Below are 15,514 nucleotides of genomic sequence, written 5' to 3' on the forward strand. Positions count from 1 at the left end.
CTACCCTCCCATTCAGAGCCTTCATCTAGGAGTCACATTCCTTCTTCCATAATGCCCGTTTATACAGAGCAATACAAGTTTGGGAAGAGGGGGGTGGGGGAAGCAGTAGTTTGACTGTGGCTCCAGTGTGCTCTTTGTTGGAGGATTACTAATGCTCAGTCACCAGGTAGAATCAGCCTTATTGGTCTGTGTGTCATGATTACTCTGTCTTTGAAGCACAGGCACATTTTCCTCACAAACGTTTAGTCTGCCTTGTCAGAATCTACAAGCTATTCTAGCAGATTCAGTTTTATTGCAGATGATGAGTTAACCAAGATCTTATTTTGTTTTTCCAGGGGAACCAGCATGTAACCTTGAATTCACAATTAGTTTAACATTTACTAGGTTGCTTTCAGTTTGTGTTTGATGCTATCTCTACAGAATTCTTTGTGAGCTGGGGCTCAGAACTTCCTCCAGCAGTAAGAGGGGATTAAAACCATTTTTAAAAGCATCTTTCACTTTGTTTTTAAATTTATTTATATATTTACAATCCCTATGTTTGCGTCAGTGCTGTTGACTTACCTAGAATACTGTTATAAACCCAATGCAAAGTCTCTGTGAGATTACTTCTTTGCCAGCCTTAGAGAAAGCTCAGCAGAGACAAATTAGTTAGTTTTCAGCCAACATGCAAAAGCTTGCTTTGAGTAAAGCCAAATACTTAGAAGTGGGAAATGACTTGCAAGTGTAGCAGCGGCGATGTAAGGCATATACAGTACATGCTTCATCTTTCTATTCCGTCATTTCTTGCTCTGCACCAATACTGTGTGCATGGATCCAGATTTTTATTTTTACTGAGGGATGATTCTTTCGCTGCCTTAAGTGAATAAAGCTGCGATGTATTAACTAATGTCGGGCACGGCGCATTTATCAATTTATCTTTGCTGTGGTGTTGCCTGTAGTATTTTTTCCTCTGTACTCTAAACACTGTTAGTGCTGCAGGCAGAACCAGAGTCCTTCTAATGAAACAATTACAGCACTGCTACTCAATATGCAAAGACTAACACCTCCAGCAAAAGCTGATAAATGCCTTTGTTTATGATCTCTCTCCCACCCCACCCCCTGCTTGTTGCTTTATATAGGGAGAGTGGTGAAATTTACTGACTTCCTCTTAGTTTGAAAAAGTTTAATCAAACAAAAAAATAATTGATGCTGAATGACAGTCAGTGGGGACGAAAATGGTTATAGGACCAGCAAAGTGTTAGTGTGAACTAGCTGTGTGTGTGAATCCACGCAAGGTACTGATGATACAATTACAAGGGGACTATGCTAAGGATGTTTGCCAGATCATTAAGGAACCGCCTACTCACCACCAACACAAAAAGGAAGGTGCTGTGCTAGCCAGGCATGCATTTTAGACAACTAATAGCTCTCTCAGCCTCAGAGCTTAACAGTAAACTGTGTACCTGTGGCTCATGAAAGATAATGAGTTTAGTGCATCAGACATCTCTTTTGTTACCTAAATCGAAGGAGTCTAGACCCCAGAAAAGGGCACTGCCCACAGAAAACATAGCCATGATGTCACTAGTTCTCTTGCTGTGAAGAGATGAATGTTTTTTGACTGACTGGGCTGCAGATCGTTAGGATGGACATATAAATGTATATACTTTCACACACACTGTAGCATACATAGTGATACTGGAAATTAGCCATTCGGTGAGACTAGAAAAGGTGGTCTGGAAATCAGTGTGATCTAGTGGTCTTCTGGGTCCTACTCCCAGATCTGCTGCGTTTTCTTGGACAAGTCATGTCACTGTTTTGTGCCTCAGTTTCCCCATCTGTAAAATGGGGATAATACTGTTTTCCGGCTCCACAGTGTTGTTTTATGGCTCAGTTCATTAATGCAGGGGACACTTTTTGAGATTCTCAGATCGTAGTATTATCGTTTGGGGATTCAGCAGTGGATATGACCAATATTCAGTGACATTCCTATGATTATGAATAAAAGAAGGCTGATGAGGAGGCACTCAGATTCACAGAAAGGAATCTCACATTGTCTAAAGCTAGAGCAGTACCAGAGCATTTGGATTCCACATCTGAGACCGAGGGGTGAATATTTAACATGCAGAAAAATGTTTCAGCCACAGGGTGACATCTCCACATCTTCTTTCAGTGATATCCGAGACTTAACTAAACATTGCTTCCCAGGCAGTTGGGGCAGCTGTCCAGATTCTCTCCTCCCTCCCCCTTAAATATTTGCATTCCACATTGTTACCTGGATACAGATGGCGAGCTGGACTGATATCTTACAGGCTACAATCTGCCCTAACACAGTATTTTGCCTTAAAAAACAGACTTTAAAAGCATACTATTTCCTCAAATAGAGCAACATTTTTCTGCATCATTACATAAAAATGTGTGGCATCTGATCTTTATTGACTTAGTTTTTATAAGATATGATAAATTCTTTTCTCTCTAAGGCAAGGGTGGCCACATGCGGCTCTTCAGAGGTTAATATGCGGCTCCTTGCATAGGCACCAACTCCGGTGCTGGAGCTACAGGTGTCAACTTTCCAATGTGCTACAGGGTGCTCACTGCTCAACCCCTGGCTCTGCCCCAGGCCCCGGCCCCACTCCACTCCACTCCTTCCCCCAAAGCCCCTGTCCCTTCCCCTGAGTCTGCTGTGCCCTTGCTGCTCCTCCTCCTCCCCCCCCCCACAGCCTCCTGCACACCACAAAACAGCTGATCGTGGCGGGTGGGAGATGCAGGGATGGAGGGTTAGGTGCTGATCAGCGGTGCTGCTGGCGGGTGGGAGACACTGGGGGCGGGGGGAACTGACGGGGGGCTGCTGACGTGTTACTGTGGCTCTTTGGCAATGCACATTGTTAAATTCTGGCTCCTTCTCAGGCCCAGGTTGGCCACCCCTGCTCTAAGGTATGGATTTTAATCATTTTGTTAGCATCCATGAATTTACCTTACATACCTGATTGCAAAGGAATTTTCAGTCAGCTGCATAGCCTTCTTCAGATTTAGTTCAGGGGATAAGACTGTGAAGCTACCTTACCTGTAAATTCTGTTGGCCCAACTACGTCGTCTAAATTGAAACTATTTCTCTGTGTTGAAAGTATGCATAATCTGATGAATATTGTATGCATTTCCTATACAAGATTCTTGTGGATTCTGTTTGTCTGGCATGCACACTGCTGCAAGATGCTCCCTGTGTGCCTAAGATTATAGGGAACAAGTAGGATATTGTATTATTTGAGAAACGCTACATGATCATGTAACGAAAATTATATCAAATCATGAGTCACAAGTATAGCAACTTTACACACAAACAGCTCTTCTGCTTTATAAGGTTGTCTTCATGCTCCAGAATCACTGCAACTCAAAATTGTGCATCAGGTAGCCAAAAGGTGGCTTATGGTGCTCTACCATGCAGCCTATGGCTGGACGAAGCTTTAACACAGATATACTGGCTACAGAGATTACTGTTCCTAGTACACTATGTTCATCCTGATCTGAATGGCTGGCTAAATTGGATGTTGCAACCTATATTTTCTGCAGTCTGGATCACCTTATTAAAGATGAGGATGAGTGCAATCTGTTCCATTTTATTGGGTCCTCTGGTTCCTGGCAAGTTGCTGGGGAAAATGTGGGTACCTCTATTATAAATAAAGCCAACACCATTGGTAAAATAAAGCAAGCAGAAGAAATACTTCCAGTTCCAGGGCATCCATTTTTATTTCTTCCACCTCTATTAGGAGTGGATTCTTTTATACTAGGCATTTTAAGGTACCCTGGAATGGAACAAATGACAGACTGAGATCCCCGTCTATTGGCAAATGAAAATATTAAATATAGTTACACACAAGATATCAATTTATTATAAATATCAAGGATCAAGTAGAATACTTGAAATAGTTGAAGGATGATTATGACAGCCTTAGAAATTAGAAGGAAAATAAGGTCATTCAGTTTCTGTGTCTGGGACTGGGTATACTGGTTCTTTGAGTACAAGGGTACTTCGGAGTTCAGGGTTGGTAGCTGATTGCCCCAAGATGCTCTCTGAAGAGAATTCAGTATCCTGTATCTTCCACGGGAACATCTCCAGATCCAGCAAAGGGGTTTGAAGTTGGATTTGCTTGGCAGGTGGCCCTTGCTACCTTTCAGCTAACCTAGCAGGAGGTATACAATACGCTGACTTTGCTTAGGAAGGGAAATGGGAGGTCAGAAAGTCTACGAGAAGGACCCCAGCCCTCATAGCTGGGAAGGAAATGTATCTATATTTTGGACTGCTTTGTTTCTTTTTTCACTTGCTACAGTTTGATGCCTGCGGAAGAAGCACCTGCCCTAGAGCCCTAGCTAGAGAGGGCTTTGCAATTCATGTTTTTTTATTCTGTGAAAGGCCTAATGAATACAGCACTCCAAGAAGAGGGAAGACTTTGTTATTAATGAGAACACAGAGTGTGCTGTGTCTGTTTTTACTGTGGGGAAACCTGGGCTCTCTTGCTCTGTTACTTTACAGTGCATAAATATCTTAGAGACATTTACTTGGTGTGTTTTTTAAAGTATATGTTTTCATTCAAAAGTATCCTAATTCTTCTAAGTCCTGTCAGAGGCGTCAGAAGCTTTGACATGTAATTAATTTCTCTGGAGCTTTTCTCTAAGACCTAACTGCACATACAAACCTCACTCCAACACTTGCACTTATTTACAGCTCTGATGCAGAAAATCGGATCTCCCATGGTGGTGTTTTTTTCTCCTCCTCTCCGTAAAAAAGATTTCCCTCAATTTTGACTACTGTCTCTCTTGCAACCCTTGCCATCCACAACAAACACAAGCAATGGACACTTCAATAGGTATTTGAATATTGGAATTGCTTTGCTGGGTCTCATCTGAGGGCTACTGACCCTCCGTATATTCAGCTTTAAACTAAAACCCTGTTGCAGCCTTAACTATGGAGCTATCACCACCCCATCATCTACCTACCTAATATTGGCCTCTGTGTGTATATAGGTATGTGTATCTTATCTCTATTTATAAAGCTGACTTGATAGCTATAGATCAGTTTCCATTTTCCAGGCAGTTCATACCCACAGTAGAATATTTATTTTCCAGGATGGATTTTTCCATGCTTGGAGATGTATTTGGCCTCAGAAGATAATGCTGGCACATGGGAAAGTTGAGTCAGGAGATCCGCATCGAGCTGTGGACATATATATCAGCAGCCAGACGCTAGATGACATGGCTATTGGTTTTCTTTATCTTCATCCACTGTACGCACTTGCAAGACATCCCCGAGACCAGCACTGCTGTGCCTGAAAATACTGTGAGCCAGATCACCCCTCCTCCTATTGTAAAACCTGCTGGAGGGGCCTCGGCGGGAGGAGGGGGAAATCTCTCCAAATATCCCATTGCATTATTTGTCCCCAGTCAGTCATTTGAGGGAGCAGGTTTTGCCCTTTGTGGAACAGGCCACAGGGCCCTGCAGTGAACCTGGAGAATCCCCAAAGATCTACAAGAGATCAGGGCCATCTGTGCAGAGGCCCTTTGCCCCTGAACCAGCTCTAGCACTGGGCAGCCTCCTGCCCAATCATCAGCCAAGGACTCCGAGCAGAACTGGGGTTTCCACAGACAAGATCACACAATCCCAGGCGATCTGATATGTTTCTGGTGAATCACTGTGGGACCAAGAGCTGGCTGGGAAAGAAGTGCTTCCTTTGCCTCACCCTGGCATGCCTGCTCCTGCCACTAGCCTGCCCATTTCCCCTACTGGGACACTGGAGCCTTGGAGCAAAGAAGTGGCTGACCCTCCCAGTCCGAGAAGGTCCTCTCCATGTGTATATCTGTCAAGGACACTCAAGTGCCTCACTGAGTCTAGTAGAGGAGAAGCAAAATACACTGTGGCACCTTCACGAGGAATTAAGCAAGTGGACAAATTCTGCTCTCACACATGCGTAACTCAGTAGCATTTCAGTTGAAGTCAATGGAGTTTTCCAGTGTAAAACTAATACTAGTGGGAGCAGAATCAGGCTTCACATGTATAGTAACTGATAACACAGCTAGCAGTTTAGGCCTTCAGATTACCTGGTAGGTGACAAATGTAGAAAGTAGTCCAGATATTTTAATCTTATAATTTGGGGGTGTTCCTTCCTCTGCCCTAGGTTTGATTTCAGCCCCTGCAAAATAAGTAAATGTAGATTTTAGCCATGCTTTCTGTTAAGTTTATAGGAAAAGGAACAAGTGCTTCCTTGAAGGAAACTGATCAAAGGATTTTTCTACACAATAAGATTCTATATACATTGCACTATCATTATTGCCTATAGGACGGAGAAAGGCTGTGAGAGATTAATACTGTTTAGAGAACATTCTTTGTGAGACAGTAACACTGAGCCTGTCCAACAGAACTTGACCTCAGGAATATTGCTTTCATGTCTGTCCACATTCTGTCTTTGGAGAGACCTACCTCCGCTCCAGGAATAACAGTCTGCATAAGCCTTGTTGAGCATCCCCTTGGTTTACAAAACAGAAAAAAAGCACATTTTGGATTTTTTTGATGATCTGATTTGGAGAACAACTGATGGAAAGTTTAAATAGGAGAATCAGTTTCAGATGTTGCATTGTTATCTTACTCCTCAGTTCAATGGCCTGCAGCTTACATACAGCTCATTAGTAGGGCCAATGGGAAGATATAGAATAAAACTGCAGGAAACAAATGTGTGGGGAAACGTTCCCAATTTTGGTGTGGGAATGTTTTAAGAAAACATTCTTATGGTGGTTCGTGTACTCACCCAAATTAAATCCCAGTGGGGGTAGTGGGGTCTTTTTAAAAAAGGCCTGGAATCATGCTGTCCAAGCTTGCCAGTGCTTTGTGTCTGGATCGGTGTTTTCTTTCTGGAGAAATGTGGTGTGCAGTGTGAATGACGAATGTACTCAGACAGGGGTGGAGGTTAGCTGTCAGGGAGCTGGCTTCAGCTTCTCCATCCTGTGCTGACTGGCCCCTGTGCAAGTTAGAGAATCACCACTACACACCAGAGATGATGGCAGATTCAAATAAATAGGGGTATTTATTACAGTGTGCAGCATTCCAAATACCTGATCAGAATGTGAGATCATCCACACGCACATACATATTTGTGGTGCTTTGAAATGAGCAAGCAAGCAGTTCAAATATGTGAGGTGTGGATAGCCGAATGTGCAGTCATCCAACTGTACTCACCTGTGGTAGGGTTGCCTGGTGTCCGGTTTTGGACTGCAACACCCAGTTGAAAAGGGATCCTGGCAGCTCCAGTCCAGTTAAAAGTCCAGTCAGTGGTGCTGTGGGTCTAAGGAAGGCTAGTTCCTACCTGTCCTGGCACCGCGCTGCACCCCGGAAGCAGCCAGTTCCTACCTGTCCTGGCACCGCGCTGCGCCCCGGAAGCGGCCAGCAGGTCTGGCTCCTAGGCAGGGGGTTCACGGGGCTCTGCACGCTGCCCCCGCCCCAAGCACCAGCTCGGCACTCCCATTGGCTGGGAACCATGGCCAATGGGAGCTGTGGGAGTGGTGCCTGCAGGTGAGAGCCGCGGGCAGAGCCACTTGCGCATCTCCACCTAGGAGCCGGACCTGCTGGCCGCTTCCGGGTCACTGTGCAGAGCCAGGACAGGCAGGGAGCCTGCCTTACCCTTGCTGCGCCGCTGATTGGGAGCTGCCCGAGGTAAGCCCGCACCCCAACCCCCTGCCCCATCCCTGAGCCCCTGCCCCAAACCCAGAGCCCCCTCCTGCACCCCAAATGCCTCATCCCCAGCCCAGAGCCCATACCCCTCCTGCACCCCAAACCCCTGCCCCAGCCCAGTGAAAGTGGGGGTGGGGGAGAGCAAGCCACTGAGGGAGGGGGAATGTAGTGAGTGGTGGCGGGGCTTCAGGGAAGGGGTGGGACAGGAGATGGAGCCTCAGGAAAGGGGTGGGACAGGAGTGTTCGGTTTTGTGCGATTAGAAAGTTGGCAACCCTAATCTGTGGTTATTTGAAATGAATGATCATTGCACATTTCTTCCACCCGGAAAACCACAAAAGATGGACAGAATGGATTTGTTTAATGTCAGTCTATGATGTGTTTAAGCTCCTTACCAAACTGCAGTACTCCTCCCACCAAAGATTCCTCACACAGCAAGCGGCCCATTCCAAAGAAGTCAAGCTGGCCCACTTACTACTTTAGACTGTGTATCTCCTGAACGCATGTTTAACAGGCAGGCGACATTATTAAGCAGCCTGTAACTGAAAAATGTAGAGCATCTGTCATGCTTAAAAGTTAATCTTCCTAAAGTTACATGCAAATACTCCAAATGATGCATAGTTTATGACTGGGAAATTTTACTAAAAATATGGGGAACCTCTTTGATTAAAATATGTCAATAGATCTTTTACTGGGCTCCCTGGCCCACTGAATGAAACATTTTGGCAGCCACAGCACAGGTACTGGGAATGGTGTCGGTGTCCATAAACTGGGAGTCTCATTTTAACCAAGTTATCCTCTCCGGGGAGCCACTGAAATTTGGATTTGCACTGAAGTAAAATTCTTGATGGTAGTGAAAAATTCCTCAACAAATGCAAAGACATTGTGTTACTGATGCTTGTTATTCTTTGGGAAGAAAATGGAGACATCTCTTTTTAACTCCATTGAAATACATTGGACTGGGGGAGCTTTGGAGTAGAAGAGTGAAAATATGATAGCTACTTTGTTATAATAAATAGTGTTTGTCCTCCTAAACAGGGTTAGTAGGTGTGTGTAATGCTTTTTTCTTTTATTCACAGTTCTGTGAGCTTATTTCAGGAATTTTAATGACTGTAATTATGTTTTTGGAAATGTACAGGTTGGCCAGATGCAGCGGGGCATGGAATGAACAATAAGAGGTTAAATTGATGGATGACCAACAAGATAAGGATTGTGCCTCAGAAGACCATGAAACTATCCTGATTAATGGGGTGAAAGAAAATGGTAAGGAAACCTAATTACAGCACATGAAGCAGCAGTGATAACATCAAGCCAACCTATTTTCCTAGTTCATGTATTTAATTTCTGAGTTTTGCAGACATCTTCAAAATGTAGAGCAGTGGGGCAGATGGATATTTTGTGCAAATATGTTGCTGCAGCTATGAATCTTCAGTTTTTAAACCCTAAGCAACAACTGCTGCTTTTTCCCCCACACATATGTGCATGCCCACACACACACAGATCTGAATTGTGATTTTTTTTTTTTTGGGAGTTTATTGTTTTTTGTTACTGCACATGCTGTTGTGACCATTTTGGCAGCATGGCCCCTCCAACTTGCTGTCCCAAGGTCACATTAGAATTCTAGGCACCTCTTCTGGGCATAAACACATGCTACTGGTAAAGTCATGATCCTGAGACCTGCTGAGTAATTTCAACTCCCATTGAAATCAGTGGAAAATGATTGGCATCTTTCAGGAACATGCCCAAAATTTCCTGTATCTAGCTTTGTCTTTGGTCATTTTCAACTGCTCCATAGTTGCTTTCAAAAGCAATAACTAATTAAAAGTCTTCTTCAGTGCTATGCTTGCCTGCAAACCTGATGGAGCTTCTATAAGGTGGGTGCATAATTGGTTGGAAAACCGTTCCCAGAGAGTAGTTATCAGTGGTTCAGTCAGGCTGGAAGGGCATAACTAGTGGGGTCCTGCATGGATCGGTTCTGGGTCCGGTTCTGTTCAAGATCTTCATCAATGATTTAGATAATGATATAGAGAGTACACTTATAAAGTTTGCAGATGATACCAAACTGGGAGGGGTTGCAAGTGCTTTGGAGGTTAGGATTAACATTCAAAATGATCTGGAGAAATGGTCTGAAGTAAATAGGATGAAATTCAATAAAGACAAATGCAAAGTACTCCATTTAGGAAGGAACAATCAGTTGCACACATACAAAATGGGAAATGACTGCCTAGAAAGGAGTACTGCGGAAAGGGATCTGGGGGGCCATAGTGGACCACAAGCTAAATATGAGTCAACAGTGTAACACTGTTGCAAAAAAAGCAAACATCATTCTGGGATGTATTAGCAGGAGTGTTGTAAGCAAGACACGAGAAGTAATTCTTCTGCTTTATTCTATGCTGATTAGGCCTCAACTGGAGTATTGTGTCCAGTTCTGGGCGCTACATTTCAGGAAGGATGTGGACAAATTGGAGAGAGTCCAGAGAAGAGCAACAAAAATGATTAAAGGTCTAGAAAACATGACCTATGAGGCAAGAGTGAAAAAATTGGGTTTGTTTAGTCTGGAAAAGAGAAGACTGAGAGGAGACATAACAGTTTTAAAGTATGTAAAAGCTTGTTACAAGGAGAAGGAAGAAAAATTGTTTTTCTTAACCTCTGAGGATAGGAGAAGAAGCAATGGGCTTAAATTGCAGCAAGGGCAGTTTAGGTTGGACATTAGGAAAAACTTCCCAACCGTCAGGGTGGTGAAGCACTGGAATAAATTGCCTAGGAGGTTGTAGACCAGAGGTGGGCATACTACGGCCTGCGGGCCACATCTGGCCCATGGGACCCTCCTGCCCGGCCCCTGAGCTCCTGACCCGGGAGGCTCGCCCCCGGCCCCTCCCCTGCTGTTCCCCCTCCCCCGCAGCCTCAGCTCACTGCGCCGCTGGCGCAATACTCTGGGTGGTGGGACTGCGAGCTCTTGCCGGGCCGGGCAGCGCAGCAACAGAGCCACAGCCTGCCCCCGTGCTCTGTGCTGCGCGGTGGCATGGCTGGCTCCAGCCAGGCAGCATGGCTGACTGTCCTTGTGCTCTGGGTGGTGCGGCTGTAGCACCGCCAGCCACCGGTGCTCCAGGCAGCGCGGTAAGGGGGCAGGGAGCATGGGAGTTGGATAGAGGGCAGGGGAGTTAGGCGTGGTGATCAGGGGTGTGGATAGGGGTCAGGGGCAGTCAGAGGGCGGGGAACAGGGGGGTTGAATGGGGGCAGGGGTCCCCGGGGGGCAGTCAGGAAGGAGAGGAGGGTTGGATGGGGCGGCGGGGGGCAGTCAGGGGTAGGGGTGCCGGGGGCGGTCAGGGAGAAGGGGTGGTTGGATGGGGCAGGGGTTCCTAGGGGGCAGTCAGGAATGAGAGGAAGGGTTGGATGGGGCGGCGGGGGGCGGTCAGGGGACAGGGGGTGGATGGGGCAGGGGTCCCAGGGGGGCAGGGAATGGGGGGGGCCATCAGGGGGCGAGAAGCAGGGGGGGTCGTATAGGGGACGGGGGCTGGGCCATGCCTGACTGTTTGGGGAGGCACAGCCTCCCCTAACCAACCCTCCATACAATTTCGGAAACCCGATCTGGCCCTCAGGCCAAAAAGTTTGCCCGCCCCTGGTGTAGAATCTCCTCTTAAGGTCCCTTCCAGTTCTATGATTCTGTGATTCAAATTAAAATTCCTCTGAGCATTTGCTGAAGTCATTTAGTTTTCAAGTTCCTAGCACTGCGACAAAAACTGGCATTTTCATTCTTTACAGCATCTCTAAAATGTATTTAAACATACATGGTTAATTGCATGTTTCTGTTTAAAATTATTAGCCTTTCAATTCTACTGACTGTTGATATTTGATCATATTGGATCTTTGAGGGCCCAATCCTGTGTGGTGTTGTAGGCTCAGATCCTTGTACCTTATCAAAATGAATTTGGTAGTTGTGTTATAGCAAAAGCCTGTAGGTGCAAATTCTGTTCTCTTCCCCACAGATATAAATCCAGAGTAAATCCAGATGTATAGGTGAACAGCACTGGTGTTACCTGATAGAGTAGTGAGAAATGAAACACACATTTGTGATTTCTAGCATGACAGAATTCAGAATATATCTGTCAGTTTCAGCCAATCTTATTCTTTATCAGATACATGCAAACAGTCTGTAAAGTAATAGTGGGTGACAGTTGCTAGAGCTACAAAGAGATTTCCTGGCCATTATGCCTGTGCCTAATCTACTGCTACCAAGCAGAATCAATGGTTACCTTGTCAATAGAAACTGATTTGATTTGTAGAATCTGATACCGCTTCCATGAAATGCAGTTAAACAAACAGAAATAGGAAAATGTCTTAATTAAACACTGTAGTATAGTAGTGAATTTTCCAAAGGTTTTGGCCCAGATCTTCCCATGCTGTGCAGTCACTTGATGCTGAACCCAAAGCAGGTTATGTGCTGACAGCAGTGTCTCTGGCTATGTGAGGATCACTATAGTGTAGGGCAGGGGTGGCCAACCTGTGGCTCCGGAGCCACATGCGGCTCTTCAGAAGTGAATATGCGGCTCCTTGTATAGGCACCAACGCCTGGGCTGGAGCTACAGGCGCCAACTTTCCAATGTGCCGGGGGGTGCTCACTGCTCAACCCCTGGCTCTGCCACAGGCCCTGCCCACACTCCACCCCTTCCTGCCCCCTCCCCTGAGCCTTCTATGCCCTCACTCCTCCCCCCATCCTCCAGAGCCTCCTGCACACCACGAAACAGCTGATCAGGAGGTGCAGGGAGGGAGGGGGAGGCGCTGATCAGCGAGGCTGCCGGTGGGTGGAAGGCGCTGGGGAAGCTGATGGGGGGGCTGCTGATGTATTACTGTGGTTCTTTGGCAATTTACACTGGTAAATTCTGGCTCCTTCTCAGGCTCAGGTTGGGCACCCCTGGTGTAGGGGATTGTGACTTAGAGTCAGCATGGCAGTTCTTATGCCATCATCATCTTCCTTCTGAAGGAACTCAGATATGAAATTGCAGGACTAATACGTGTTGTATGTAACTTTTCACCACTTAAATCAGCTTCTGTACCAGGTGATTGGACTTTCAAAAAGCCTTTGACAATATTCCTCACCGAAGGCTCTTAAGCAATGTAAGCAATCTTGGGATAGGAGGGAAGGTCCTCTCATGGATCAGTAACTGTTCAGAAGGTAGGAAATAAAGAGTAGGAATAAATGGTCAGGTCTCACAGTTGAGAGAGGTAAATAGCGGGGTCCCCCAAGGATCTGTATTGGGACCAGGGCTGTTCAGTATATTCATAAATGATCTGGAAAAAGGGGTAAACAATGGGGTGGCAAAATTTGCAGATGATACAAAATTACTCAAGATAGTTAAGTCCAAAGATGACTGTGAAGAGTTACAAAGGAATCTCACAAAACTGGGTGACTGGGCAACAAAATGGCAGATGAAATTCAGTGTTGATAAACAGAGCCCTGCGCATTTGGATCCGAATCTGATCTGCGATCCGCAAACATAGTCTGCGGATATCCACAGATTTGCAGGGCTCTGTTGATAAATGCAAAGTAATGTGCATTGGAAAACAGAATCCCAACTACACGCACAAAATGATGGGATCTAAATTAGCTGTTACCACTTAAAAAAGATTTTGGAGTCATTGTAGATAGTTCTCTGAAAACATATGCTCAATATACAGCAACAGTCAAAAAAGCTAACAGAATGTTAGGAATCATTATGAAAGGGATAGATAATATGATAGAAAATATCATAATGCCACTATAAAAATCCATGGTATGCCCACACCTTGAATACTGTGTGTAGTTCTGTTTGCACCATCTCAAAAAAGATGTATTAGAATTGGAAATGGTACAGAGAAAGGCAATAAAAATGATTAAGGGTGTGGAACAGCTTCCATATGAGGAGCGACTTTTGAGCTTGGAAAAGAGACGATTAAGGGGGGATATGATAGAGGTATATAAAATCATGGATGGCGTGGAGAAAGTGAATAAGGAAGTAATATTTACTGTTTCACAAGAACCACGGGTCACCCAATGAAAATGAAGGGCAGCAGGTTTAAAACAAACAAAAGGAAGTACTTCTTCACACAACACACAGTCAACCTATGGAACTCATTGCCAGGGGATGTTGTGAAGGCCAAAACTATAACACAGTTCAAAAAAGAATTAAATAAGTTCATGGAGGAGAGATCCATCAATGGCTATTAGCCAAGATGGTTAGGGATGCCATCCCATGCTCTGGGTATCACTAGCCTTTGACTGCCAGAAGCTGGGAGTGGATGACAGGGGATGGATCATTCGATGATTGCCCTGTTCTGTTCATTCACTTTGAAGCCTCTGGCATTGGCCACTGTCAGAAGATAGGATATTGGTCTAGATGGACCATTGGTCTGACCCAGTATGGCCGTTCTTATGTTTGCATGTTCATTATGGTGGTAGCCAGGGCTTCTCTATATCCTACCAATCCCTCCTCACTGCTTTACTGACCCGTTGGGGACACTGGCATCCAGTGTAATTTAGAGTAGCCTTTAGGTAGCTCTAATTTACAGGTAGGGATTGGCCTGGCATGAAACAGGCTGAGAACTTGGGGAGTGCAAAGGAGGCCCCTTTTGCACCCCTCCCCCTCCACAGCTATACTGCACTCTCCTTGGCTGTAGATGAGTATTTGGGCTACTGTGTTTTCACTCAGCTTTTGAGTTAACATGTTACCAGAAAATACTGAAATAATGTTAAAATTGTGACCAAAAACTGTGACAAAAGCCAGAAAATCCATAGGTAAGTCTGAAATGCTCTTCTTGGCTCTCAGCCACTCTGTTCATTGAAGCCATTACAGTCCATTGGGTAAATACACCTTTTAACTGAATATGATCTTGACTTTAGCACCATACAGTCCCTGGAAAATCCATTTTTCAGGATTTGCACCTCACAGGAGACAAGCTCATTTTTACAGGTGTAGATCTAAAAAAAGGAGATTATATAGTTGGTAGTGAATGTTTTAAGACCGAGTTCCCGTTGTCATTTTAACTCCTCTTGTTCATGTCCTTGTAACTTTCACAGACATATTCCTTTGGGCCTCAATTTCCCATGCTGTCAACTCAAAGTTGATTTTTTTTTTAAGTTGGAGCTGAATTTGTTCATTTGTTTTGAAGTTAAGGGAGCTGGCCCAAAAGATTCGTATACAATCCCATATAATCCAATAGAAATTTTTGCACCCTCAAACTCAAAATGGCTCAAGTGAGGAACTCAAAGTTGTTTTTTAGTCCTCTCTAAAAAAGGAAGTGAACCACATTTCAGGCAAGTCAGTTCAATAGCTTTAAAGCTATATATGTTTAAAGGTGGAGTGTAATGTGCCTGTGTGTGTGTAAAACATTTTCATTTTCACAGGGCCCCGAAGGTAGCGTTACTTGGAAGGCAGGGTGCATGCCGAATCACTTTGGCTTTAGGTTGCCCTTACCTGCTTACGGCTTTAAAGCTAAAGGTGGCTCAACCCTTAAGACTGCCAATTGTGTGGAGCTGCCTTAAGTTCTTTGAGCCTGATTCTGACCCCATACCAGGGCCGGCTCCAGGCACCAGGCACCCAAGCTGGTGCTTGGGGCGGCACCTGGAGGGGGGCGGCGGTGCGGCGCTCTGGCCGCCGGGGGTGGAAGAGCCAAGCCCCAGCCGGGGCTCGCTGCCCTGCCCCCGGCGCTCTGGCCGCGGGGGGGGAGCCGAGCCCCAGCCGGGGCTCGCTGCCCTGCCGCCGGGGGGGAGAGCCAAGTCCCCCCCGGCGCTCTGGCGGCGGGGGGGGGGGGGGAGCCGAGCCCCCGCCGGGGCTCGCCGCCCTCCTCCC

The 15,514-nt window shown here is 45.7% G+C and overlaps 1 protein-coding gene across 1 annotated transcript in view; it reads left to right on the forward strand.

The window, feature by feature from the left end:
* The window catches only part of NEXMIF (neurite extension and migration factor), a 63,404-nt gene that overhangs the window by 39,842 nt on the left and 8,048 nt on the right, over window positions 1-15,514 (forward strand). Inside the window, exon 2 of the mRNA XM_026652943.2 lies at window positions 8,827-8,951. Coding sequence (XP_026508728.1) covers window positions 8,876-8,951 — 76 coding nt within the window. The 5' untranslated portion in view covers window positions 8,827-8,875. The remainder of the gene's footprint in view (window positions 1-8,826; window positions 8,952-15,514) is intronic.

The sequence above is a fragment of the Terrapene carolina genome, unplaced genomic scaffold (genome assembly GCF_002925995.2).
Source record: "Terrapene carolina triunguis isolate 2854851 unplaced genomic scaffold, T_m_triunguis-2.0 Scaffold131, whole genome shotgun sequence".
In the NCBI taxonomy this organism is placed as follows: domain Eukaryota; kingdom Metazoa; phylum Chordata; order Testudines; family Emydidae; genus Terrapene; species Terrapene triunguis.